The following is a 27,399-nucleotide window of genomic DNA, read 5'->3' on the forward strand; positions in this document are numbered from 1 at the left end:
TGCCGGCGTCACAGGTAGCAGCGTAACCCATTGTGCTACAATGCCCGCCCCTCAGCCCTTGTTCTGTAGGTTTTTCCATTCTGAGAGTTCTTGGTAAATGGATGCACGCACGTGGCATCCCTTGAGAGTGGCTTCTCTCGCTTTTCAAAGTTGGCCCGTGTTGTAGCACACGTCAGTCCTTTCTTCCTCTTCACGGCTGAATACTATGCCATTGCACGGGTAGCCTGCACTCATCCATTGACCAGGTGACGGGCACGTGGGTGTCTCCACTGTTTAGCTATTATGCAGAAAGCTGTTTGGCGCGATCACTCATTCTTCCTTCCCCTAGCATCGACACCTGCTGAGCCACACGGCTAACTCCGCGTTTAACTTCTGGAGGAAGCACCGGAACTGTTTTCAGGAGAATCTGTGCCCACTGCCCATTCCCCTGAGCAGACCCTGGGAACCCATTGAGCCCGCATCCTGCTGGGTGGGCGGTTTTGACGGAGCAAGCCTAGTGGCAAGTGAGGTGGTAGCACTTGATGGCTTTTATGTACATTTCCCGAATGGCTTATACTGTTGAAAATCTCCTTGTTACTTTTTTAAAGATGTATTTATTTGTTTGGAAGGCAGAGTTACAGAAAGAGGGAGAGAGAGAGAGAGAGAGAACGATCTTCCATCTGCTGGTTCACTCCCCTAATGGCCCAAATAGCCAGGGCTGCACCAGACAAAAGCCAGGAGCTGGGAACTCCATCCAGGTCTCCCATAAGGGTTCAGGGGCCCAAGCACTTGGGCCATCTTCCGCTGCCTTCCCAGGTGCATTAGCAGGGGGCTGGATCAGAAGTGGAGCAGCCGGGACTCGAACCAGCACTCCGACGTGGGAGTCAGGTGTCAGAAGCAGTGGCTTAACCCATTGCATTGCCACACCGGCCATGATCTTCCATTTTTTTTTTTTTTTTTTTGCCATTCATAAAAGCCGCTCTAACTGAGGTGAGGCGCTACCCCGTCATGCTGGTCAGTCCCTGTGCCCGTTTTTTGATGGAATTGTTTATTCTATTTATCACCGGGTTATAAGAAGCTGACTGGGGCCCTGTTTGCTGGGAGCCAAAGTGTTGTTTGCAGAGTTCCTGAAGTTTGGCCCTGGGTCCTGTTTGCTTCACCTGCGGCAGCCCAGCCCAGCAAGAACACTTCCCTAAGGCTTGGAACCAAGCCACTGCCTCCTGCTGGCCACACAGCAACCTCCATCTCACAGGTGGGGAAACTGAGGCTGGGGGCGGGAAAGGGACTTGCTCAGGGTCTCAGGCAGGACCCGGGAGGGCGGAGCCAGGCTCGGACTCGGACCTGTCCAGAGCCGCCCAAGTCCACACAGGGCTCCGGCCTCTGACGCTGTCCTTGTCGCCACTGCTGTCCCATGAGGTGAGTCACCTCGCCATCCTTTTCCTCATTTCACAGGAGGGTAAACTGAGTCAGGAGAGGCCACGTGACTTGCCCCAGCCTCCCAGAAGTCAGAGCTCAGGGCCACTGAAGCCCAGAGGAGTCCCACCCCCACCCCATCCCCATCCCTTGTGCTGTGTCCAGCCACACGTACACACACACACACACGCACCCCTGCAGTCACCACCCTTCTCTGGCCCAGAGTCAACCTCCAGAGAGATCTGGCCTACACAAACTTCCTCCAGGGCAGCCCCCACCCAGCACCAGCTGAGCCCTCTGGCCCAGCACTCCCAGCCCTGCCCAGCAGACCCAGCCCAAGACCTTTGTCCCTGCACGAGGTAGGACCCTGGTTGCCATGGGCCTCTGGCCCTGTTTGCCTTCCTCTTCTATCTCCCCAGGCTTTGCAAGGCTTTGGGAGAGGGTGCAGGCTGCATGCCTAGCTCAGTGCCGTCTTGCTAGAGGATTGCAAAGCCCCCCAGGCAGTCAACAAGGCCAGTAGGAGCGACCAGGCTGGAGAAAAATGCGAAAGGAACATCAATCCCTGTCAATCCACTATCCCCAGAGCACTCAGCGCCAGTGGGTAAAGTTGGCCAAATCCTTGCCCATTTGGGGGCATTCTGGCTTCCCCTGTGGACCTGGAGACAGGTTTTTGCCCGAGTACTTGGGTCCCTGCCCTGGAGTTCCAGGCTCCCAGCCTCAGCCAGATCCCAGTCTTTGCCGGACAGATGGAAGAGCTCTGTCTCTCTGCCTTTCAGATAAGATGATAATAGAAAAATAACACATAAAAAAAAAAAGTGATAGGGGCCTTTGCTGCACCTTAGTGGGTAAAGCTGCCGCCTGCAGAGCCAGCATCCCATATGGTTGCTGGTTCGAGTCCCGGCTGCTCCACTTCCAATCCAGCTCCCGGCTGATGGCCTGGGAAAAGCAGCGGAAGATGGCCCAAGTCCTTGGGCCCCTGCACCCACGTGGGAGATCTGGAAAAGGCTCCTGGCTCCTGGCTTCGGATCAGCGCAGCTCCAGCCGTTGCTGCCATTTGGGTAGTGAACCAGCGGATGGAAGACCTCTCTCTCTCTCTCTCTCTCTCTCTCTGCTTCTGCCTTTCAAAATAATAATCATCATCTTTTAAAAGTGGCTGAGTTTGTCTCAGCTCCTCTGCCTCCTGCTCAGGAGCACCCTGGCAGGTGCTTGGGTCCCTGCCACCCACGTGGGAGACTCAGCTCGGAGACGGAGCTCCAAGGTTGCCCGCTCGCTCGCTTTCAAATAAAATGAAAATAAAATTTTTGAATAAGTGATTTAAAAATAAAATAGGAACTGTACAGAGCATGTCTGGCCGTGTTAAACAACCAGGGAGATGATAAAGTGGGAAAAGGTAAAGTGTGCAGGTAACAGAGTTGGGATTTTAAACAGGGTGAGCAAGGGAAGCGCTTCGCTGGGAACAGAGGCTGGAGCGCTGGGGCCAGGAGCTCCAAGCCTCCCGGGAAGGGAGGACAGGATGAGGGGTGGGGAGCAGACCAGGCGGAACCTCCCAGGGAGTGCCCTGGTGTGGGAGCCAGGACTTCGTGGAAAACATTTCCAACTTTCCATTTTTGCTAGAGCAAACCTGTTCCACCACCCCCTGCACTGGGGTGGACCCCGGCCCTGACCAGGGGCCCAGAGAGAGAGAGAGAGAGAGGACAGGGCTCTGTGAGAGGTGGGGGGACCCTGGAGGGGGAGGGAGCAGCAGGGGCTTCTGGGAGCGTGGAGCACTTGAGCTAAGGCATCCAGGCTCACTGCCAGCGTCGGGAACTGCAGGGGGGCTGGGGAGGAATGCAGGCTCTCTCCTGGACCCCGGGAGATCTGGAAACCCCTACAGCCGGTCCTTGGCCTCCGAGCCCAGCTCCTCCGGGGCTGGAAAACCCCGATGCCTGGATGAGGCCGGGCGAGCACAAGATGCGCCCGGAGCAGGTGTAGCTCCGCGGGCGGCCACCCAGCCCGCTCCGCCCCACAGCGGCGGCCACGCCCTCTCTGGGTGCTCCCAGGCCCAACCGTCTGGGGTAGTGGGCCGCGCTCCACTCCCCAGCCCGCCCGCGCCCGAGGCGCCGAAATGCCTTGAGGATGGTGGGGTTGGAGGCGGCAGTTTGCGATTTGCACCTAGCGTCGCTGAAGTTCCGGGGGACGCGGAGTCGGAGTGGGAAGGGCAGGTCCCTCCCGCCCGCAGCACCCGGGACCCGGGCGCACGACGGCCAGGTCCGTCCTCCTAAGGGCGCACGGTGGAGGTGGGAGGGGGCCACGTCACTGTCCCCAGGCCCGGCCCCGCCCCGCCCCGCCCGCCCCCGCCGGAGCGCTGGCGCGCGGAGCTAAGTCGCCCGGCCCCGGCCCGCCGAACCAGAAGCAGGTGCAAACGCAGCAGCGGCGCGAGAGAGCGGAGTCGCGCCGTTAGCCTCCGCCGCCGTCCCCGCGCCCGTCCGTCCGTGCGTCCGTCCTCCGGCCCGCGCGCCGCCGCCGCCGCCGCCGCTCCCCGCCAGGCCCAGCGGCCCCGGCCCCTCGCCTCCCTGCACCCGGCGCCGGCGGAACCGGCCTCCGAGCAGCAGCCATGTCCATGGGCCTGGAGATCACCGGCACGTCGCTGGCCGTGCTGGGCTGGCTGGGCTCCATCGTGTGCTGCGCGCTGCCCATGTGGCGCGTGTCCGCCTTCATCGGCAGCAGCATCATCACGGCGCAGATCATCTGGGAGGGGCTGTGGATGAACTGTGTGGTCCAGAGCACCGGGCAGATGCAATGCAAGGTGTACGACTCGCTGCTGGCGCTGCCGCAGGACCTGCAGGCGGCCCGCGCGCTCATCGTCGTGGCCATCCTGCTGGCCGCCTTCGGGCTCTTCGTGGCGCTCGTGGGCGCCCAGTGCACCAACTGCGTGCAGGACGAAACGGCCAAGGCCAAGATCACCATCGTGGCGGGCGTGCTCTTCCTGCTGGCCGCGCTGCTCACCCTCGTGCCGGTGTCCTGGTCGGCCAACACCATCATCCAGGACTTCTACAACCCGCTGGTGCCCGAGGCGCAGAAGCGCGAGATGGGCGCCGGCCTGTACGTGGGCTGGGCCGCCTCGGCGCTGCAGCTGCTGGGGGGCGCGCTGCTCTGCTGCTCCTGCCCGCCGCGCGACAAGTACGCGCCCACCAAGATCGCCTACTCGGCGCCGCGCTCCGCCGGGCCCGGCACGACCGCGGGCACCGCCTACGACCGCAAGGACTACGTCTGAGCGCTAGGCGCGGAAAGACCCCCGCCCCGCCGCCGCCGCCGCCGCCGCCGCCGCCAGCTGGAGCGCCCGCCGGTCCCGCGGATGGTCCCGCGCCCGAGACCAGGCTGGCCCCGCGCCCCCTTCGCCAGCTCTTCGCCGCTCTGCGGGCCGGGGCGCACCGGACTGCGGGATCCAGGGACCACCCCGCAGGAACAATGCGCCGCTTGGCTCGCGCAGAGGGGCTCAGGCGGCCGCCGCCCCTCGCCCGCCCAGTCGGGCCCCTCCCCGGCCCCAAATGCCGGGTTGGGCAGGGCCCGGCAACAGGATATTTTTCAATAAAAGCCTTTTCGTTTTGCAGTGGCTGGCGCCTCCTTGTTCTGAGCGCCCCCCCCCCCCCCCGGGGTCCCCTTTGGCTGGATTCCTCCTCCGCTGTCCGGCTGGATAGAGTTTAGCAGGGACTTACCGAGGGTCAGCAGGGAGGAAAATGGAGCCTGCGCCCTGGGCAGTTAGGCAGTGAGCAAAACAGAGACTCCGTCATCGGGAGAGACTGGCCTGGGTGCTTCCGGCTGGGGGGGGGTGGGTGTAGGCCACAGGGAAGAGAGTGGGACCCCATCTTCCTGGGGCACCCCCAAGAGAGGTAAGGTGGGTGCAAGGCCTCAGAATCTACCGCTCAAAGGGGCTTGGCCCAGGCCCAGAGGAGGCTACTTGCTTAGCAATGCTGGGATTCCCCACGGCTGGAGGGATTGCGCGTGGGAGGGGTGGTCCTGAGGCCCAGGACTGGGCAGAGGGAAGGGACGCGTGTGGTTTCTCCAAGGCTCTCCCCGGAAGGCCTGTAAAGAAACCATCTAAGACATCAAGGCTTAGAGGGTGGTGGCTAGGAGGCAGGGGCAGCTGGTGGGGCTGGGCAGAGTCTGAGAGCCAGGGGAGATGCAGAGTAGGGGAGACGGGAGACCTTGGAGTACCCCCAACTTTTCTTCTGAGTTCATTCATTGCATAGTAGGGCCCTTGACCATATAGGAGCCCAGGTTTCTGGGGGAAGGTGATGGGTTCCATTTTGTTTGGTTTGTTGTTGTTGTTGTTGTTGTTTTAAAAAAAAATTTATTTGAAAAGCAGAGTTACAGAGAGGCAGAGGCAGAGAGAGAGAGGTCTTCCATCTGCTGGTTCACTCCCCAAATGGCCGCAACGGCTGGAGCTGCGCCCATCTGAAGCCAGGAGCCAGGAGCTTCTTCCAGGTCTCCCACGTGGGTGCAGGGGCCTAAGGACCTGGGCCATCTTCCACTGCTTTCCCAGGCCACAGCAGAGAGCTGGATCAGAAGTAGAGCAGGCCAGACTCGAACCGGCACCCGCATGGGATGCTGGCACTGCAGGCAGAGGCTTTACCGGCTACACCACAGTGCTGGCCCCCCAAAAAATTTAAGATGCAGAGAGACAAATACAAAAAGCTTCCATCCACTGGCTCACTCCCCAAATGCCAGCAATGACCAGGACTGAGCTGAGACCAAAGCCAGGAGCCTGGAACTCCACCCAGGTCTCCCACCTGCGTAGCAGGGACCCAACAACATGAGCCGACATGGGCTGGGCACCCTTAACTGCTAGGCCAAATGCCCGTCCCTGGGTGCCACTGTGAGCGTGTGAAGTCTGGGGAGCCTGTGGGGCTTCCAGGTGGAGGCATCCAGGAAGTAGCAGGGCCTGTGTTCGAGACCTGGCACCTCTGAACACACACTTGGCAACCAAAACCAGGGGACTGGGTGAGGTCGGTCTCGAAACCGAAAGAAGTGTTTCAAGGCGACCTCGGTGCCAAGGCCATGGTAGGGCAGTGAACTCGAGGCGTGAACTCAGACAGAGCCTGTAGACCCCGTGGTGCTCAGAAAGAAGCCCCCAGGCCAAGCCAGTGAGCCAAGGTCACCCCGGGGGACTGGGGGTTGGCGGGACTGGCCGTGACTCCTGAGCGATTGTATCACACGCTCTCCCGGCCACAGCCAAGCTGGAGCCAAGGGCCCCTGTGGCAGACCGGGTTCTTGGTAGAAGCCTGAGTTCCCAAAGAACTCCCCGCTTAAGGAACACCCGCAGGGAAGAGGAAGTGGGGTCCATGAAGAGTTGGTGGACCAGTGTTAGGCCACTCTGGGTAAGAGCCCAGGAAGGGAGGGGTGGGAGGGGTGTTCCAACAGCTTTGTTTTTTTGGTTTTTTTTTAAGATTTATTTATTTGTTTGAAAGTCAGAGTTACACAGAGAGAGAAGGAGAGGCAGAGAGAGAGAGAGAGAGAGAGAGAGAGAGAGAGAGAGGTCTTCCATCCGCTATAGCCGCAATGGCCGGAGCTACGTCGATCCAAAGCCAGGAGCCAGGAGCTTCTTCCAGTCTCCCACATGGGTGCAGGGGCCCAAAGACCTGGGCCATCTTCCACTGCTTTCCCAGGCCACAGCAGAAACCTAGATCGGAAGTGGAGCAGCTGGGACTCGAACTGACGCCCATATGGGATGCCGGCACTGCAGGCAGTGGCTTTACCGGCTTTATCACAGTGCCAGGCCCCCCCCACACACACACACAGCTTTCTTAAGGGGACCAGCCTTCAGGGCAGGAAGCAGGGAGAGGGAAGGAGAACATGCTGGGGAGGGGGGGAGGGATGGCCATCATTGAGGGTCTTGGGAAGAGCTGGAGGAAGGCTCGGGAGGGGAGGGCTCTGGGGCAAGGGGACCTCGATGAAGAGGAGGGACCTAGATCAGGAGTGGGCTTGGGGAGCAGTGGCGACTGGGAATGAATCTGAAGGAGAAAGGGTCTCTGGGCTTGTCCCGTGGTGGGATTTAGGTGGGATCTGGGTGGTGGGCGCTCCCCGGGCAGGGTAGTTGTGACGTGTGGTGGGGCGGAGTCAGAACGGAGGGGCCGCCGACAGACTTTTCCTGGCAGGCATAGGATGCCTTAGTTAAGCCCAGCTCCGGGAGGGCAGCCTGGCCACGAGCCCCCTCCCAGCCACACTGAGACCCCGGCCCGGCCCACCCCCAGCGCCCTCAAGCCAGAAGGAGGTGGCCGAGAAGGGAGACAGACCCAGGCCTGGGTCTGGGCAGGGTGGCCCAGTCTCTCCCCAAGCCTGGATGCGCCTAGGGTACGAGGCCCCCTCCTCCCTCCTACACCTGGCCACGGCCAGTCTGTGCCCGGCTTTGAAGCCGAGGTGGTGGCTGCTTGCAGAGCAAGCTGAGGCGCTAGACAGGGCTACTTTACAAAGTTCGAGGTGTAGAGGGTTAGGTATTTGGCACAGCGCTCAGGACACAGCTTACGATGTCCACACCTGTGTCTGGTCTGAGTGCCGGCTCCTCCACTTCCAATCCAGCCTCCTGCACCCTGGGAGGCAGCCATGAGGACTCCAGTACTTGGGTCCCTGCCACCCACGCAGGAGAGCTGGATGGCGTCCCCAGGCCCGGCGGGGCTTTAGCCTGGCCCAGTCTCATCAGTTTTTGGACATTTGGGGAGTGAACCAATGGATGGAAGATCGATCTCGCTGTCTCTCTCTCTCTCTCTGCCTTTCGAAAAAAATGAAAATAAATATATACTTTTTTAATAAATTTTTTAAAAGATTTATTTATTTATTTGAAAGTCAGAGTTACACAGAGAGAGGGGAGGCAGAGAGAGAGAGAGAAGTCTTCTACCCGCTGGTTCACTCCTCAATTGGCCGCAATGGCCAGCACTGAGCCAGGAGCTTCTTCCAGGTCTCCCATGCAGGTGCAGGGGCCCAAGGACTTGGGCCATCTTCTACTGCTATCTCAGGCCACAGCAGCGAGCTGGATAGGAAGAGGAGCAGCTGGGACTCGAACCGGCGCCCATGTGGGATGCCGGTGCTTCAGGCCAAGGCGTTAGCCCGCTGCGCCACAGCACCAGCCCCTTTACTTCTTTTTTTAACTCTGGGTTTATTGAGGCAAGTGTTGTGGTGCAGCAGGTTAAAGCCATGAGCTTATTTTCTAAAAAAAAATGGTGGAAAATAAAATGAAAAGTTTATATTGGTACGAAAAAAAAGAAGTTGAGGATGCTGGCACCATGGCGCTATAGGTTAATCCTCCACCTTTGGCCCCAGCATCCCATATGGGCGCTGGTTCAAGTCCCTGCTGCTCCCCTTCCAATCCAGCTCTCTGCTATGGCCTGGGAAAGCAGTGGAAAATGGCCCCAGACGTTGGGCCCCTGCACCTGCGTGGGAGACCCAGAGGAAGCTCCTGGCTCCTGGCTTTGGATCCGTGCAGCTCTGGCTGTTGAGGCCATTTGGGGAGTGAGCCAGCAGACAGAAAACTTTTCTCTCTGTCTCTCCCTCTTTCCCTCTGTAACTCTACCTCTCAAATAAATTGAAAAAATTCTTTTTTTAAGAAAAGGTGAAATCCATGCCTGTTTATACCAAAATATGCATTTCGCCTCCTGTTGCTGACCTCCCACACTTCCCCACCCCCATGAAGGTCACCTCCCAAGGTCAAGGACAACGTGTCCCTGGCCCTCCGTCTGCAGCACCCAGGCTGGCACCGGGAGGCTCGTTGGAAATGTCTGTGGAATGAAGGCCTGCCGGCCTGCCTGCCTGTCCAGGGAGCAGCTGGCATGAGCCTGGGCACAGAGGAGGAGCTCCTAGCATTCTGCTTTGGGGGATTCAGCCAGGCGGGACCCCCGGGGAACTTGGGGAGGAGGCTGGATACTGAGAAAATTCCTTGGCTTTCTTCCAACCCCCTCCGCACCGCCCCCTCCCCCACCCTGTACCCCTGGAGCCCCCTGCCAGGCCCTGAGGCTCCCGCTCACCCCGCCTCCCGCTGGGGCCAGCCCGGTTGGCCACACCTGTTCTCTCTCTTCCTCCTGCGCAGACCCAGAGCCAAAGGCTTTATCAAACAAACGCTGGGTTTATTCTGGCTCCCTCAAGGTCTGCGGCTGGCCTGGAAGAACAGACAGTCCTGCTTCCCCCTCCCCTGCCGGCGGCCCTCGGCCAAGACCAGGGAGAGCGGCAGGTGCTCCAGGCCTCCAGCCCCTGCTAGGGTTGACCCTGTAAGAACTGTGCCAGGTGGGCCGCACCCAGCGACGCCGCCTAGGCTGAGAACCTGCCCCTCCTGTCAATGCCAGCCCCTTGCCTGTCAGCTTTCCCATTGGTTCTGGATCTGTGCCCCGCCCCATCACCACCATCTTTCTGTCACAGCCTTGGGAGGGCCTCCTGGCCCCAGGCTCCCTCCCAAACCCCACCATGCCCCTTTCCAAGCCAAGCCATCCATCACAGAGCAATCCTGAACCTGACTGTGTGGCTGCCCTATGCGGAACCCACCCCCAGCCCCAGGAGGCCCCCTCCCCCCAGGGAGCGCTTAGGCGGGGCAAAGGTCACGACCGTGACCCAGTTTGGAGAAGACACAATTTGTGTCTGAAGGGCCATCAAGGAGCTGTAAATAGATTCCAGAAGAGTTCAAAGCCCACAAGATCTAGAAAGGCTGGGGAGGATCGGGTCTGGAGCACGTTGGCCACAGACAGCAGGAGGGAAAAGCCTTCCAGGCTGGGTCATCTCCTGGGCGAGAGCCAGCAGTAGGGCGCAATGGCGACACGCAGGGGTGTGGCCACAGGGCCGGGCGGGGAATTCAGCCTCCAGGAACTGAAAGAGAGCAGGTTGAAAACAGCCCTTCCCAGCCCCTTCCCCAGACCTGACCTTGAAACCCAGCCTGCAGTCCCAGCACCACCCCTCCCCCTCTTCCCTCCGCCGTCTCCCTTCCAGACAAGCCCGGGTCATCATGGGGGAATTGGCAGCTCATGTTGGGATTCCGCACAGTCAAAAAAAAAAAAAAAAAAAAGACCATGAAAGAACTAGAAGACTACAGGAGAGTGTTTTTCTAAGGCGGGGGTGAGACGCCCACATCCCACATCAGAGTGCCTGCGTTCTCATCCCAGCTCCACTTCCAATTCCAGCTTCCTGCCGCTGTGCACCCTGAGAAGCCAGAGGTGATGGCTCAAGTAGTGGCTTCCCTGCCACCCGCATGGGAGCCCCAGATGGAGCTCTGGGCTACTGGCTCTGGCCTGAGACCAGTTCCGGCTGTTACAGTCATTTGGGACTGAACCAATGGATGGAAGATCTCTCTCTCTCTCTCTCTCTCTCTCCCTCCCCCCCCCTTTTAATTCTCATTACCTAAATTGAGATTGACTTTTTAAAAAATTATTTATTTATTTGAGAGGTACAGAGAGAGAGAGAGGCCTTCCAGCTGCTGGTTCACTCCCCAAAATGGCCACAATGGCTGGAGATGAAGCCAGGAGCCAGGAATTTCTTCCAGGTCTCCCATGTGGGTGCAAGAACCCAAGCACTTGGGCCATCTTCCGCTGCTTTCCCAGGTGCATTAACGGGGAGCTGGATCGGAAGTGGAACAGCCGGGACTCAAACCAGTGCCCATATGAGACGCTGGCACCTCAGGCAGCGGCTTTACCCTCTGTGCCATAGTGCCAGCCCTCACGCTGTTTTGATTACAGGAAGTTTTCAAGTCAGGGAGTAGAATTCTTACAATTTTGTTTTTCTTTTCCAGAATTATTTTCCCTATGAGGGTTCTTTGTGATTCCATGTGAATTTTAAGATGAAAATGTCTATTTCTTGGAGCTTTTGATGGGCACTGAATCTGTGGCACTAGCATGAAGACAGATAAATAGATGAACGTGACAGACTAGGCTGCCCAGAGATAAACATTCAACAGTGCACTCAAATGATTTTCAAAAAGGATATTATGATCATTTGGTGTTATAAGCACAATCTTTCTGAGAAACAGTGCTGAGAAACTGGATATCCACATGCAAAAAAAATTTCGTAGGTAGCAGTTCAGCTCCTGACTGATCTATCAACGGCCAGCCCTCGGGGCCAGCGTTCCGGCTCAGTGGGGTAAGCCACTGGCTGAGATGCCGGCATCCCACATCCGAGTGTCAGTTCAAGTCCCAGCTGCTCTACTTCTGACCCAGCTCCCTGTTAACGCACCTGAGAAAGCAGTGGAAGATGGGGCTGGCGCTGTGGCATAGCGGGTAAAGCTGCCACCTGCAGTGCCGGCATCCCATATGGTCACTGGTTTGAATCCTGGCTGCTCCACTTCCCATCCAGCTCTCTGCTATGGCCTGGGACAGCAGTGGAAGATGGCCCGAGTCCTTGGGCCCCTGCACCTGCGTGGGAGACCCAGAAGAAGCTCCTGGCTCCTGGCTTCAGATTGGCTCAGCTCCGGCCATTGCAGCCAACTGGGGAGTGAACCAGCGGATGGAAGACCTCTCTCTCTCTCTCTGTCTCTCTCTCTGTCTCTCTCTGCCTCTGCCTCTCTCTAACTCTGATTTTTTAATAAATAAATAATAGTTAAAATTAAATAAATTAAAAGCCACAGATCAAAGACCTAAACATAAAATCTAAAACTATAAAACCTTTGGAAGAAAACACAGGGCCAAAGTTTCACAACGTAGGGTTCAGTGATGATTTCTTGGGTGTGACACTAAAAGCACAGGCAATAAAAGAAGCCATAGGCAGACTGGGCTTGGTGAAAATTAAAGTTTTGGAGCCAGCACTGTGGTGTAGCAGGTAAAGCCGCCACCTGCAGCACCAGTACCCCATGCGGGTGCCAGTTCGAGTCCCGGCTGCTCCACTTCTGATCCAGCTCCCTGCTAGTGCACCTGGAAAAGCATCGGAGGATGGCCCAAGTGCTTGGGCCCCTGCACCCATGGAGGAGACTCTTGTTTGTTTGTTTGTTTGTTTGTTTTTTAATTGAACTAATTAGCACCACCACAAGTCAGCGTTTCTGCTTCTGGGTATACGCGGAGAATCCAAAGCCGGTATTTGCACAGCGTGTTCCTACAGGCAGGGCAGGAAAACAGCAAGGCACAGCAGTGCCTGCCCGGACAGACCCGGTGCGGCCTCTGCACGGGAGACCCACACCTGCTCCGGCGTGGGTGAACCCTGAGGCCTGGACGTCAAGGGAGACAGAGCAGCCGCAAGAGGCACACGCAGCGCCCAGAGCAGTGGCGGCAGTCGGAGTCCCAGCACCCGGAAGCGGCCTGGCACCAGCGGGGGGGAGGGGGCGCTGCAGCCGCATCAGCGTGGGTGTCAATGCGCGAGATGGGGACACCCTGGGCAGCCGCTCCCCAGCCCCCGGGGGGTACAGCGGTCACGGTTAGGACGGTGAGGCGGCTGTGTGCTCTTTTTAACCCCAATAAAAACACTCACATGGGGCTGGGGTTTTAGCCTAGCAATTGAGACACAGGCACCCCCCGCACCCCGCACACCCCTCCGTCAGGACGGAGTGAACGACTGAGTTCAAGTCCAGCTCCTGACTCCAGCTTCCTGCTGTGCAGAGTGGGGGTGCTCCAGGGACTGGGCCCCCCTGCCACCCACGTGGGCCCCCCTGCCACCCACGAGGGCCGCCTGGGTTGAGTGCCTGCAGCCAGTGTGGGCATTCCGGAAGTGACTCAGTGGATGGTAGCGTGCCCTCTCTCTCTCTCTCTCTCTCTGCCTGTCAAACCAAATATATATATTTATATTTATATATTTTATATGTATTATTTATATATGTCTATAAAGAGAGTTTAAAGATTACAAGAGAAAATATTTGCATCAGAGGTCACAGAAAAATGGTTAATGTTAACACAGCTTTTTTTTTTTTTTTTTTTTTTGGATTTCCAAGGGTAGATACCGAGGTCCAGCTGTCTGGGCCACTGGCACCCTACACGACAGTACTGAGCCGAGTCCCGGCTTCTCCATTTCTGACCCAGTTTCCTGCTCAAGCATCCGGGGAGGCAGCAGGAAGTTCGTGGGCCTCGGTCACCCGGATGGAGCTCCAGGCTCCTGGCTTCAACCTGGCCCAGCCCTGGCTATTGCGGGCATCTGCGAAGTGAACCAGTAGATGGAAAATCTCACACTCTGCCTTTCACTCTCACTCTCTCTGTCTTCAAGTAGATGAAAATAAATAAGCATTTAAAAAAAAAAGTCCTTACAAATCAATAAGAGCAAATATAACAATTCAATAGCAAAATAGGCAAAGAAGGAGGAATCAGTTTTATTTATTTATTTTTAAAGATTTTATTTATTTATTTGAGAGGTAGAGTTACAGACAGTGAGAGGGAGAGACAGAGAGAAAGGTCTTCCATCTGCTGGTTCACTCCCCAAATGGCCACAACAGCCAGAGCTGGGCCAGGCTGAAGCCAGGAGCCAGGAGTTTCATCTGGGTCTCCCATGAGGGTGCAGGGGCCCAAGGACTTGGGCCATCTTCTGCTGCTTTCCCAGGCTCATCAGCAGGGAGCTGGACGAGACATGGAGCAGCTGGGGCTCGAACCAGCACTCACATGGGATGCCAGCACTGCAGGCGGCAGCTTTCCCTGCTACACCACAGCGCTGGCCCAGATTGGCAAACTATAAGGACCTATGGTATCTCCCATGGCATGGCAGGAGGCGGACACGGCTGGATTCTGAGGACAGGTGCCCAGAGGGGCGTGTTCAGAGACGAATGACAGAGTTGGGAGATTTGGTGAAGGATGCTACGCCACCATCAGTGGGGAGGCGCTACCACCGCGGAAGCTGAGAGACACAGCCACAGAGAAAAGGTAGCCATGGCGTCCAACGACACGACCTCCGCTGGGAGGGCAGAGGACAGAGTGGACGGCGGCAGCTAGCACTTTCATGGTGTCCACCGTGAGTGAAAAGAACAGCCTACAACTGCAGGGTGCAAAGGTTGAGTGACTCATGGTATCGTCCTCATCATCCCCATTTTACAGATAGGAAAATGGAGGCAGAGGTGTGGTATTTGTGTGACGTTCACGAGGATAGTCAACAGAGGAGCTGCACTTTGAACTCTGCGGCACCGGCATCCCACATGGGTACTGGTTTGAGTCCTGGCTGCTCCTCTTCCGATCCAGCTCTCTGCCGATGGCCTGGGAAAGCAGGGGAAGATGGCCCAAGTGTTCAGGCCCCTGCACTCATGTGGGAGACCCAGATGAAGCTCCTGGTTCTTGTCTTTGGCATGGCCCAGCCCTGGCCGTTGTGGCCATTTGGGGAGTGAACCAGTGGATGGAAGACCTTTCTCTCTGTCTCTCCCTCCCTCCCTTTGTAACTCTGCCTCTCATACAAATAAATAAAATATTTAAAAAGGATACATTAGGCCGGCGCTGTGGCTCAACAGGCTAATCCTCCGCCTTGCGGAGCCGGCACACCAGGTTCTAGTCCCGGTCGGGGCACCGATCCTGTCCCGGTTGCCCCTCTTCCAGGCCAGCTCTCTGCTGTGGCCCGAGAGTGCAGTGGAGGATGGCCCAAGTGCTTGGGCCCTGCACCCCATGGGAGACCAGGAGAAGCACCTGGCTCCTGCCATCGGATCAGCGCGATGCACCTGCCGCAGCGCGCGGGCCGCGCGGCCATTGGAGGGTGAACCAACGGCAAAGGAAAACCTTTCTCTCTGTCTCTCTCTCTCACTGTCCACTCTACCTGTCAAAAAAAAAAAAAAAAAAAGCTATATTGATGAGGGCGACATGGCCATTTCAATCAAAATGCATATGGGCGTACTCAGAGAGCCAGCATGCCCTGGTGTGGATAAACTCACACTGCGCACGCGCCTACCAGCTGTCCACTGGCTGCAGCAACGGACACACGGAACAGACCACACTGTCAGGTCCAGGGGTAACTGCTGACCAGCGGAAGCCAGTCGTGGCCATTTAGAGCGGGCCCAGAAGGGAAGATCTGGGGAGACTGGGCTGCCACATTCCTCAGAAACACCTTGGACTTGCCCTGGATGTCGTCTTGACAGGTGGACGCCTGGAATTCCATCACCAACCTGAAACCCAAAAGAATGAGCCCAGGGGTTGGCGCTGGGGCGCAGCAAGTTAAGCCACCGCATGTGAGGCCGGCATCCCAGCCCCGGCTGCTCCACTTCCGCTCCAGCTCCCTGCTAATGCCCCTGAGAAAGCAGTAGAAGATGGCCCAAGTGCTTGGGCCCCTGCATCCACGCGAGAAACCCAGAAGAGGCTCCTGGCTCCTGGCTCTGGTCTGGCCCAGTTCTGGCTGTTTCAGCCATTTGGGGAGTGAAATAGAGGATGGAAGACCTCTCTAACTCTTGCTTTTCAAATAAAATAAATAAATCTCTAAAAAAAGAAATGAAAAAGAATGGTCTCATCCGATTCCACTCCCTCCCTACCCCAGACCACTGCCCCTGCTCCTAGCACTCCCGGCAAGGCCCCGGGGGGGGGGAGCCGCCATGTTGTCGGGGCTGGGGGGGTGCCTGGGGGGAGTGGGAGGGGGGCTTGACTTCTCTCTCCAGAGCTCGTTCACTTTCTCAGCAGCTTTGGACGTCACAACTTGCTCCCTGTCCCCCACTTCCTCCCCCCCCCCCGGCAGGAACCAGCGCCCCCTCCACCTGCTCCATCCTGGGCCCTCTCCTCCATCGGCCTGCCCCTGCCCCTTCCCACAGCTGCAACACTCATGGCCCCTCCTTGGTCGCCTGAAGGGAGAGGAGGGGTTCACAGTGTGGCCCCTGGCGCCCAGCCAGCTGGGGACTGGATCCTGGCCCTGTCATGTCCAAGGTGTGTGGCCTGCAACAATTAGCCTCTGGGGCTGGATTCTCTCACGTCAGAGGGATCCTGGGTCACGGTGTCCCTCTCAAAGCCACGATGAGGACCGAGTGGGTTAACAGACCGAGTGTGGAGTCACATGGCACAGAGCGCCAGGAGTGGGGCAGCCACAGCTCATGCTGCAGCCCAAATCAGAGAGGCTGGGATCAGGCCCCGCCTCTGCCTCCCGTCCAGCACCCTGGGAGGCAGCAGGGGATGGCTCAAGTCCTTGGGTCCCCTGCCACCCATGTGGGAGACCCAGATGGAGTTCCAGGCTCTTGGCTGTGGCCTGGCCCAGCCCTGGGTGCTGTGCAGTCTCCCTCTCCCGTCTCGCTCTCCCACATCGCTGTCTCTCCCGAGAGAAAGAACAAATCCCCAACAGGCACCTGCTCATTCACCCCTTTCTCCATGGCTTTCTCTGTCCCAGCATCCTCTGTTTTCCTCCTTGTTCCTCTAGCAAAATGAGGTCTCCTGCACCCCAGGGCCTTTGCACACGCTCTCCCCGGTTCCTGATGTCCCCCTTCCTATCTTTCAGTTTCCCTTTACCTGAGGCCCCTTATTGGCCCTACTTATTATCTCCCAACCCCCTTATTGCCCACACAGCACCCTGCTCACTGAGTGTATCGCAATTTGCACTCACATATGTATCTGTTTATGGCCTGGCTCCTTTTCCACTGGCGAGCCGGGTTTCGAAGGGACTGGAGTCTTCTGTGCTCCTGGATAAATAGACTCAGGTGGCTACTGTATCCCTACCTCCAAAATTCACCCTTGGCATTAGCAGGTGCACGGTGGATGTTTGTCTAAGGGATGACTGACAAAGGAAGTCAGTTGGGGACCCGCAGGTGCACAGAGCCCTGTGGCATTCCTGAGTGGCAGTCTACAAACTTAGATGGGCCCTGGCATTTTCTTCTGTCACAGGGCTCAGCGTCTCGCCCTCACACCATGTTCGTACTGAGGCAGCTGGAGACAAGTTTAGCTGCAACCCTGCTGAGCGGGCCCCAGCATCCAGCCCAGGCAGCAGCACCATCCTGTCTCTGTGACACCGTGGTCCTGCGGCTGGCACTGGGCTCTGCGCGTGGGGCGACCGACAGTTTTTGCAAGCAGCCTAGTAGCCCCCTGTGTGCTATTCTTCCCCCGGGGGGGCCCTGTCCAAAGCCACCGCCTGGGACAGAGCCCCTTCCCATGCTTGGCCAAGACACTGCCTCTTCCCCTCGGGGCTGGGGCTTTGGAAACACAGGAATCGGCGTTTCCACTCCGCCTTCTACAGAGAGGGGCAAAGAGCACTGGACCCAGAGCCCAGAGAAAGAGAGACCTAGATGGAGTTCCCAGCGCCTGGCTTCTGCTTTGGGAATTTGGACTGATGGAAGCTAGCTTGCTGGCTCGCTCGCGCTCTCTCTCTGCCTTTCAAATAAAATTAATTAATATTAATTAAAGTTCATAAAGAAGGACGATGTCTCCCCTTCTAGAACATTCCTCCTGCACCGTGACCTGTCGATCATTCACTTCTGCTGAGTCCACTTCCCCAGCCCCACGGCCAGGCTGGAAGCCCCACCCCGAGATTTCTGGTGCTTGTTTGCTTGTGTGCACCGACCCTGGGGTCCGTCAGGTGTGCGAGTTGATCAGAGCTCACTCTGGCCTCCCTGGTCATCCTGCACCTAGCAGGTGCACGGTAAACAAAAGCTCCCAAGTGTGGGGACCGGGCGCTGCAGCTGGGGGTTTCTCAAGAACAGCGGAGGCAGGTGGCTGCGTTTCAAAACACACAGCCTCCCTCCACCACCCCCAGCCAGTCCAAAAGGCAGTGGCCCAGCCCTGCCCTGTTTAAGAACCAGCCTCACCCCTCGCGTGTCTAGAGATAGGAAAACAGTTGCCAGCCCTTGCTGTTAGCAGAGCCTGCCGGAGGCTCCCGAGCCAGGGCTCTGTGGGTGTGACCGGGAGGAGAGCAGGTGCCAGGGGGTGTGCAGGTGGCAGAGAGGCCCCCGGAGATGGTCCTGGCACCAGAGCTGCAGGAAAGGGAACAGGCACAGTCCCTGCCCCCTGCTGACACCCCCTCCCCCCGGGGGCCTCCCTAACCTGCCCCGAGGAACATAAACACTGCACACAATCCATGATTGTGCACTTCATTAATTTGTTCTTTTGTTCACGGCTAGGAGAGAGAAGGCAGGCGCCTGCCACTTCCTAGGGGGTCCAGAAGTACCAGCGAATGTGAATGTTCTCCCAGTGCCCAGCGAGTGGGGGGTGGCGGGCGGGGCGGGTACACGGGCAGACCCTCGGGGATTACAGTTTGGTAATGTATAGGACTGGCAGCTTCACCAGCTCCGGTCCACAAGCCCGGAGGAGACCGGCCACGCTAGAGGACAAATAGGGAGGGGGGAGTCTCCTAGGGGCTCCCTGGGGGCGGGGCGGTGACAGGTGCACAGGATACTGCCAGGGGTCGCAGGGACGCCCCCGCGGCCCCCAGCGCAGCCCCCGCCCCGGCCCCACCCAGGCGGCTGGCAGGAATTTGCCCCGGTGACCTCCCCAGGCGCACGCCTGTCGCCAAGGCGACCGGCCCTGGAACAGGCAGCACGATTGTCCCTGCTCAGCGGGGCAGGTGAAACCCCGGCCACGTGACCGATACTGGGCCAGGTGCGGTTGTGGGACAGCCGCCGCCTCCCGGCCTTAACCCCTTCGCCGCCGCAGGTCACGCCCCCCACCCTCCACCTTCGCTGAAATCCCGGAGCGCTGGTGCTGGTGCCGGAGGCGGTACCGGGAGGAGCTCAGGAGCGGGGCGTGGAGCCGGATGACCACACGCCAGGGAAGTGAGGACGGCTCCCTCCCACGTGACAGCGAGGCTGGCGCCGGACGCAGCGCAGACCGGACCTCCGCGGCTGGGGGAGGGGGCGGTTCCAGAGGCTTCGGGCCTGAGGCTAGGCAGCAACAGCCCCCTCCCCCAACCTCCAGACCCGCGCGACCCCCTGCCTAAGAGCCTAAGAGCCCCAGGGATGACCACTCCCCAACGCTGGGAGCCCGACCTCCTCCCTCCCGGTCCCCACCCACCACTTTCTCTGGAATGTTCAAGAAGAAAACCTCCAGCCAACTGGTTTTTCAGCTTGCCAGCCCTAAGGGCCCAGGGCTCTGGGTAAACACCTCGCTGGGGCTCCTATGGGTCCTGGGCTAGGCTGGGGGGCGGGGGAGGGGGCAGCTGTTGCAAAGCACCTTTGAAACGCCGCTGTCCCCTGAGCCACCTCTTTGCCACCAGCCCCAGCAGAACACACGCTCCTCCCAGGCCTTGCACCTGCTCCCCCACACACACCCCAGGACTCAGCTGTGCTGCCGGCTTCCCTAATGACCACACGGGGCCGCCATGGCCACCTGGTGTGCTCAGCCCCCAGTGACCTCAGAGCCCGCCTCAAATTAAACCCAAACACCTGCCTCCCAGTTTTTCCCTCTCTGGAGCTGGCGCCTGGGAATTAGGGCACAGCTGGGAGCCAGGGCAGGGCCTGTGGCACCAGGCCTGTCTACGGAAGCCGAGCAGGGACAGACCGAGGCGCTGAGTGGCACAGGTGCCCTGCGCTGGAGGGGCCACCGGCCTGGCCACCAGCGGAAGCTGCCCCTAAGCCCTGGGTGCTCGGTCAGCAGTGACTACGGTGTCGCTCTGGATGTGGCCACATGGCAAGCTTGGAACCCCTGCAGGTCCTATCCAGTGGCCTGGGCTCCTGTGCTGTGAGATGGGTTCCCCGCTCCCTCCCCAGGGAGAAGATTAGGTCCAATAACACTGTGCTGATAAGATCCTGGGAGGATTTTTTTTAAGAAAGATTTATTTTATTTATTTGAAAGAGTTACAGAGAGAGGCAGAAACAGAGAGAAAGGTCTTCTATCCGCTGGTTCACTCCCCAGATGGCTGCGCCGATCCGAAGCCAGGAGTCAGGAGCTTCTTCCGGGTCTCCCACATGGATGCAGGGGCCCAAGCACTTGGGCCATCTTCTACTGCTTTCCCAGGCCATAGCAGAGAGCTAGATGGGAAGAGGAACAGCCGGACTAGAACCGGTGCCCACATGGGATGCCGGTGCTTCAGGCCAGGGTTTTAACCCACCGCGTCACAGCGCCAGCCCCATCCTGGGAGGATTTATCCGTACTTCCACATCCAGAAATCTCCCCACAGTTTCCCAGATTAAGGGAGGCAGGGAGAAGAAGCAGGGTACCCATACTCACGTCCAACAAACTCCTCCGGTCTCAGACCCTCCCTGAGATGCGCCTAGTGTGTTGGTTGCACTTTTCCTCATTATTTCTCCTCTCCTACCACGCCTGTCGCATGCAGACAGAAGAACCCCTGAGCAGTGATCTCTGGAGACAGATCAAGTGCTTGGGTCCCTGAAACCCACATGGGAGACCTGCACTGGGCCCCAGGCTCTTAGCTTGGGCCTGGCCCAGGCCTGGCTGTTGCAGGCATTTGGTGGGGAGTGAACCTGCAGATGGAAGATCAGTCTGGCAGAGCCAGTGTTATGGAGTCCCTGCCTACGACAGCGGCATCCCATACAGGCACCTGGGAGAGCGGTGGAAGATGGACCAAATGCGTGCCCCACGTGGGAGACCTGGAAGAAGTTCCAGGCTCCTGGCTCAGCCCCAGCTGTTGCAGCCATAATTTTGTTTTTCTTTCCAAATAAAACCTACCTCTGTTAGGCAGGAAGTTAGAGATTAGCCTTATGTGTGGGGCAAGGTTCTAAGGAAAACAAAGCCCCCAAGGGAAGGAATGTGGCCCATCCCCAGCCGGGAGACCCAGCAACTTCATAGGTGGTCCCAACCTCTCCCCCTCCCCAATAAAAGTTCCCCAGGAGGATCCGGCTTTGCCAGGCCCCAGAGGGCAACCCAGACTGATATGATAACGCCCGGGTAATACAACCTTGGGAGGAATTTTTATGTTTCACACCCAGCAAACCCTTCCTCCAAGAGCAGAGGAGAAACTGCCAGAGGAACTGGACCCTGTTCCCTGGAGAGCCGCCCGCCCGGCCTGTCAGGTGTATTTGTTCCATTCAACTATGTGACCTTGCTCACGGAAGTCTGAATGACATGTGACCTTGCTCACCGAAGTCTGAATGACTCCTCTCCCTCTCCCCCCCACCCCCCGCCCCAAACTGGCTGCTACAGAATTCCCCCAGCCCCACAAACTGGGTCCACCTGCCGGATGCAGGGCCAGACAGCCAGACACTGGGGCGGTGGGGAAAAGCAGGTGTGCATTGCAAAGCGCGGAGCAAGGAGTCCGGTCGCCAAGGCTCCAGTCCCCAGCTCCCCGAGGGGTCAGGGCAGTGGATGTTTGTGTTCCGCGTGGGCGGTGAGCAGTGCGTGGTCAGTACAGAGCACATGGCTGTCCTCTGATGGGCCAGCGTGTGCTCAGTCTGCCTCCAAGCGGAGACCGGGCGGGCACTGTGAATTCCAGCGAAAACTCAGAATAGAGACCTGCACTGAGAAGTTAACCGTTAACTCCGGGTCTGTACCATTTAGGGTCTCTTGTCTGTGTGTCAGTCCCTTCACAGTGTGCTATTCTTTTTTTTAACAAAGTGTATTTATTTGAGAGGCAGAGTGGAAGAGAGGGCGAAAGAGAGAGAGATCATCCATCCGCTGGTTCGCTCCCCACACGGCTCCTGGAGCCAGGGTTTGCCAGCCTGAAGCTAGGAGCCAGCACTCCATCCGGGTCTCCCACGTGGGTGCAGGAGCCTAAACACTTGGGCCATCGTCCGCCACCTGCAGTGAGCAGGGAGCTGGATTGAAAGTGGAGCAGCCAGGACCCACCCGGCCCTCTGCTAGGGGGTCGGGGTGTTCCAAGTGGGGGCTCAGCCCCAAGGAGTCCACCCGCAGGCTGGGGCAGAGATACGTAGGCACCGGGGCTGGGGGCTCGGCCTGGGGGTCGGCGAGTCCCTGGCTTCCCAACAGCATGATCCAGTCGGGGGTACGTGTTTGTGCGTCCTGTGTATTTTATTCGGGAACCAGAGAGAGAGCACACACGCCCGGAGCGCCAGGTTTCCACGCCGGAAGGGGCGGGGCGCGGCCTTGGAGACGGGCAGGGCGCGGCGGGGCGGGGCGAGAGCTCAGGTCGGCTCCGCCTAGGGCGTGGCCAGGGCGGGGCCCCGCGCGGGGGATTACGTAACGACGCAAGGGGGCGGGGCTGTAGAGGAGACGGACAGTTCCTGGGGATTACGTAAGGCCACGTGATCGGGGGCGGGCCATCCGCTCTGGGGACGGCAAGAGGGCGGAGCTCCAGTGGGAACTGGGCGGGGCTCACGGGCCGGCGTGGGGGCGGGGCTTGGACCGGAAGTCGTCCGCGAGGTGCGCGCCGGGTTGCGGCTGCGGGCATGCTCCGCTGGGCCAGCGCATGGAGGCTGCCCCGTGGGGCGCTCGGTGCCCGCAGCCCCATCCTCTCGAGGTTGCCCGTCGCACCCTGCAGCAGCAGCAGCAGCGGCGGCGGCGCCGAGCCGAGGTCAGTCAAGGGCGCCACGTGGGTGGCCGGCCCCGCCCCTTGCCCCTTCCTGCCGGCCCAGGCTGCTCTGTCAAGCCCCTGCCCCCCTGCCCTGGCTCAGACCCTCTCCCCAAGCCTCGCCTCCTCCCGCTAGGCCGCTGCCGCTGTCCTACAAGCTGCTGGACGGGGAGGCGGCCCTGCCAGCCATCGTCATCCTGCACGGGCTCCTGGGCAGCAAGACCAATTTCAATTCCATCGCCAAGGCCTTGGCGCAGCAGACGGGCCGCAGGGTGAGCGTCCGGGCAGGGGCGGGGTCCTGGTGGGCGGGGCCTGGGGCGCGCAGCTCCTCCCCCTTCCTCCTGGGCCCTGCTGAGACCCCAAGGGCCGAGCCAGGTCCTGGGTGGACCGTCCATTCTGCCCCTCGCGCTGCCGTCTGTCCAGCCTGTTCACCTTGCGGGTCTCCATCAGCGAGTCCAGAGCTGGGCTGAGCGCTGACACCCTCCCCGCGAAGGGGGCCAGCCCCTCTGTGCCTCCCCCACCCCCGGGGGATGACAGGAGCCCACCACCTCTGTCCTGGCTGTTGGACATTCCTGGGGTCTCCTTCCTGGCCTCCCGTGGGGCCGCTGTGCCGAGCCAGCTCTGCAAACCACGGGCTCCCACTCCTTGGGCCTGCTCTGACCCACGTACTTCGTCTCCCGTAGCTGCATACGGGGTCTCTACCACTCCCCTCATCAGGATCAGCCCCCAGGCACTGCCCACCCCGACCAGGCCTTAGCTGTCTACCCCACAAGGCGGATGACAGCCAGGGTCACCTCACCCCCACCCCCACCCCCAGGTGCTCACCGTGGACGCTCGGAACCATGGCGCCAGCCCCCACAGCCCCGATATGAGCTATGAGGCCATGAGCCAGGACCTGCAGAGCCTCCTGCCTGAGCTGGGCTTGGCGCCCTGTGCCCTCATCGGCCACAGCATGGGAGGAAAGACGGCCATGCTGCTGGCGCTACAGAGGGTGAGCCCCTTCCCAGCCAGCTTAGGACTCCGGGCGCTCAGCTTCAGAGCCGTGCCTGCCCCAAGATGGGTCCCCAGCCCCCTTCTCTCCCATAGCCAGAGCTCGTGGACCGTCTGGTGGCCGTAGACATCAGCCCGGTGGAGACCACTTCCGTCTCGGACTTCAAAGCCTACCTAGCGGCCATGCAGGCCGTACACATCCCGGGCGAGGTGCCCCGCTCCCGGGCCCGCAAGCTGGCCGACCAGCAGCTCAGCCCTGTGGTCCAGGTGATGCTCCCCACCCCCCCGGAGGGCCTTGGCGAGGGACCAGGGGCAGCCCGGGCCTCACAAGGAGTCCCCCCTCCCCAGCAACTGTGGGACGCCCCCAGGATACGGCCGTGCGCCACTTCCTGCTCACCAACCTGGTGGAGGTGGACGGGCGCTTCGTGTGGAGGGTGAACTTGGACGCGCTGGCCCAGCACCTGGACAACATCATGGCCTTCCCGCCCCGACAGGACGCCTACCCTGGGCCGACGCTCTTCCTCCGCGGTGGAAACTCTCCGTTCGTGCTGTAAGCCAGCCTGGGCCGGGGGAGGGACCCCCCTGGGAGACCGCCTGGGGTGTGGGCAGGGGCGCTTGTGGGCTCATGGGGCACCCCGTCTCATCTCCTCGGGCAGCCCCAGCCACCACGCTGAGATCCGACGCCTGTTCCCTCGGGCCGTGCTGCAGACGGTCCCTGATGCTGGGCACTGGGTGCACGCTGACCGGCCCCAGGACTTCACGGCCGCCATTCGAGGCTTCCTGGCCTGAGCGCGCGGGACCCCCGGGCCTGCAGCCCACCTCCCCATCTCGGCACGAAAGGACTCGGGCAGGCAGAGAGTGGGCAGCCAGGCCTGCAGCTTTAATGAATAAAGACTGTACTCCCAGAGTCCCGACCGGAGCTCTCTCACCGCCAGCGCCCCCACTGGCCCAGGGCGAAGTGGGCCCGGGAGCGTTTCGGGGTCCCGGCCGTTTCGGGGCCCCCATGGGCTCCCGGGGTGCCCCTGGACTCCCTCTGTAGCTGACTCTGCACCTGCTGCCTCACCAGCTGCTGCACGTCCTCCTACAGGCCGGGGAGCAGGTTCAGGGCCAACCCCGTGCCCGTCGCCCCGCACCTCCCAGGCCCACCGGCAGCTCCCTACCTCCCAGGCCTCCACCTCCTGCCTCAGCCTCAGTTTCTCCTCCAGGACCTCCAGCAGCTGGGCCTCCACCGCACGCAGCCTGGCCTTGCACGTGTCCAGCTCGGCCTCCACTGCACGCTTCCTGCGGGTGGCAGGGACAGCGGCCTGGGGGTGCGGCCACGGCCCCCGCTTCAGTGACTGGTGTACGTGGCCCGCCCCGCCCCCTCCCCTGGCAGGACAGGGCCCTCCCCGCCCCCCACTCCCAGCAGCCTCCTCACTTGGCGATGGCTTCATCTCGCTCCTGGAGGACTTGGTCCAGGGAGGGCGCCGGCGGGGCGTCCCCCAGTGCTCCAGCTGCTCGGGGTTCCCAGTGCTCGCGCGGAGTGACAGGCGACGAGGCTGGGGCTTGCTGGGACGAGGTGTCCACTCTGAGCCCTTTCACTCTGGCCTAGGCCCTGGCGTTGATAGCAGGAGGGAAGGGGCTGAGGCCTCCTGCACCCGCTCCCCAGCACCCCACTCCCAGCAGGACTTGGGCCTGTGTGGCCCCCGCCTGGCCTGCGGGCAGGCAGTGTGGGCAGGGCATTCGGACCCCCGAGCGGACAAGGACGCTCACCCTGTCCTCTGGAAATACCCAGTCAGTGGCTTTAGAAGGACACTTACCCCTTGAAGGCCCGGGACAGAGACGGTGGCCTGGCGACTGGGGCTCCTCTCAGCGGGGTGGGGCAGGCAAAGGACATGGCCCTTTGCCCTCCCTCCTGGGTGAGGCCCTCCCTGGCAAGTCCCGCCCCCAGGAAGCAGGTGCCCCCGCCTGCCCTTCTGCAGCCTGGAATGCTGAGCTGGCCCATTGCGTTCCCAGCCACTTCCTGTGCAGGTGCACATGCCTCACTCTGCCCCAAGGGGGCGCTCTGCCGACAGAGCAAGGAGGGTCAGAGCCAGGACTGCTCCCACCCCACCATCAGCCTGAAGGTAGCTTGGCTGGGACCATCCACATGTGGAACCATCCTCTCATGAGCTGCAGTCAGAAGGAAAAGTGGGTTCCCCAGAGCGTTCCGAATCCCCATCCCCATCTCCCACAGTCCCGACCTGCCCATCCAGGAGCTGGGGGCACCTGACCCTCAGGGCCTCAGCACACCCCCCAGGCGGTTGTCCCTCTCCACAAACAAGTACCTTGGGCGCCCTGACAACATGTGCAGAGGGGGACTGCCTCTCCCCCAGGCTTCGGAGCCAGGCTGCAACCTGTGGGGGGCGGGAGGGTTAGGTTTTCAACGCCTCAACAGCGACAGTTTCCTCCAGTTTCCCCTGGGAGCCCTCTGTAGTGGTGACCCCTAGTTGTCCCTTCCCCCAGGGTTGGGAGCCCACTCAGCCAGGGCTGGGCTCTCACAGCCTGTGAGCTGACCCCAGTACCCTTCTCCATGTCTGGGAAGCCCTTGTGTGCCATGATCCAGGCATCACCCCTGCCCCCCAGGGACACCCCCTCCCCCAGGTAGCATGGCTGTAATCCCAGAGGGGCGGTGGGGGGGGGGGGGACGGGTGCCAGGACAGTGGGAGGTGACAGAGCCCCTCACAGCTGCCCGAAAGGGGCTCTGCACAAACTTGCCCGCCGGGGGGCGCTGCAGGCCCTCAGGGCTTGGCCAGGCATTCAACTTTGCATTTTACAGGGATTGCAAACTGCTCCCTTCCCAAAAAAAATCCCTTTTAGGATAATATATATATATATATATATATATATATATATGTGTGTGTATGTATATATATGTATATGTATATCCATGGTACCAAAGCATGCTGGGTTGTCTCATCTCCCTGGCCTCCCCCATCTACCACAGCTCCCAGCCTGGGAGTGGCGTGACCTTGAGGTTTTTGAAGGTGACAGGAAGTTACTTTGTAGCCCATCCAATCTTTCAGTGTTACCCGTCTTGGGCAGAAACCCCATGAAGTGATGGGGATACCCAGTGTCGGCTAGAGTGCACATAAGTGTACACGCACACAGGTGTGCACACGGAGTGCAGCACACGTTACAGCTTAGACCTTAAACTCCAGTGTAGAGGCACTGGTGGGAGGCAGAAACATCACAAGAGTCAGCCTCGCTTTCACTTTTTTTTTTTTTTTTTTAAGATTGATTTATTTGAAAGAGAGAGAGGGATCTTCCATTTGCTGGTTCGTTCCTCAAATGGCCACAAAGGCCAGGGCTGAGCCAGGTCTAAGCCAAGAGCTTCATCCGGGTCTCCCACGCGGGTGCAGGGGCCCAAGCACTGGCCACCTGCTGCTGCTTTCCCAGGCCATAGCAGAGAGCTGGATTGGAAGTGGAGCAGCCAGCACTCCAGCCAGCTTGCTGGTGTCATAGGCGATGCCTAGGCCCCCCTCTCTCCTGTGTTTGTCATCCCCTTTCCCCAACAGTGAGAGACGTCACGTACCAGTTCAGTCCTGTGTAGGGCTAGTCTCCTGGCACGGCTGGGCTCCCCCTGACTTCCGTGTCATTTTCAGTACGGGCTCGGTTCCCGCAGGGCCACCTCGCCCGGCACCTCCTGCCAATGCCGTCACCCCCACGTGGCCTGGCTGCCACTGGGCTGTCAGATGTTCCCAAGGCTTTTACAGGCGTTCATTCATGCTAGAAATATTTACTGGCATAGGTGTGTTTGCAGGTGATGGGCACGGAACAGTG

General features: G+C 59.8%; 2 protein-coding genes across 4 annotated transcripts; both read left to right on the plus strand.

Annotated features, from left to right (window-relative positions):
* Positions 1-3,985: 3,985 nt before the first annotated feature.
* CLDN3 (claudin 3) lies at positions 3,986-4,645 on the plus strand. The gene has a single exon (XM_062180420.1). The coding sequence runs from the start codon at positions 3,986-3,988 to the stop codon at positions 4,643-4,645; it is 660 nt and encodes a 219-aa protein (XP_062036404.1).
* Positions 4,646-22,467: 17,822 nt separating this feature from the next.
* Positions 22,468-24,499, plus strand: ABHD11 (abhydrolase domain containing 11). 3 transcript variants are annotated; one of them, XM_062180002.1, is made up of 6 exons: positions 22,468-22,611; positions 22,745-22,880; positions 23,426-23,599; positions 23,695-23,865; positions 23,967-24,148; positions 24,255-24,499. In XM_062180002.1, exons 1-6 carry the CDS (start codon positions 22,487-22,489, stop codon positions 24,385-24,387), a joined length of 921 nt encoding a protein of 306 aa, XP_062035986.1. In that variant the 5' UTR covers positions 22,468-22,486; the 3' UTR covers positions 24,388-24,499. The 3 variants fall into 3 exon arrangements, with proteins under 3 accessions (XP_062035986.1, XP_062035987.1, XP_062035988.1); XM_062180003.1 differs by having other exon boundaries at positions 24,093-24,148; XM_062180004.1 differs by lacking the exon at positions 24,255-24,499 and having other exon boundaries at positions 23,947-24,138.
* The last annotated feature ends 2,900 nt before the right edge of the window (positions 24,500-27,399 follow it).

Source organism: Lepus europaeus, chromosome 21 (genome assembly GCF_033115175.1).
Source record: "Lepus europaeus isolate LE1 chromosome 21, mLepTim1.pri, whole genome shotgun sequence".
Classification (NCBI taxonomy): domain Eukaryota; kingdom Metazoa; phylum Chordata; class Mammalia; order Lagomorpha; family Leporidae; genus Lepus; species Lepus europaeus.

Bases quoted from the DNA above. Each gene is read 5' to 3' on its own strand.
- CLDN3 (XM_062180420.1), top strand. From the start codon at position 3,986: ATGTCCATGGGCCTGGAGATCACCGGCACGTCGCTGGCCGTGCTGGGC.
- ABHD11 (XM_062180002.1), top strand. From the start codon at position 22,487: ATGCTCCGCTGGGCCAGCGCATGGAGGCTGCCCCGTGGGGCGCTCGGT. The intron at 22,881-23,425 runs GTGAGCGTCCGG...CCCCACCCCCAG, and splicing joins CGCAGCAGACGGGCCGCAGG to GTGCTCACCGTGGACGCTCG. The intron at 23,600-23,694 runs GTGAGCCCCTTC...TCTCTCCCATAG, and splicing joins TGCTGCTGGCGCTACAGAGG to CCAGAGCTCGTGGACCGTCT.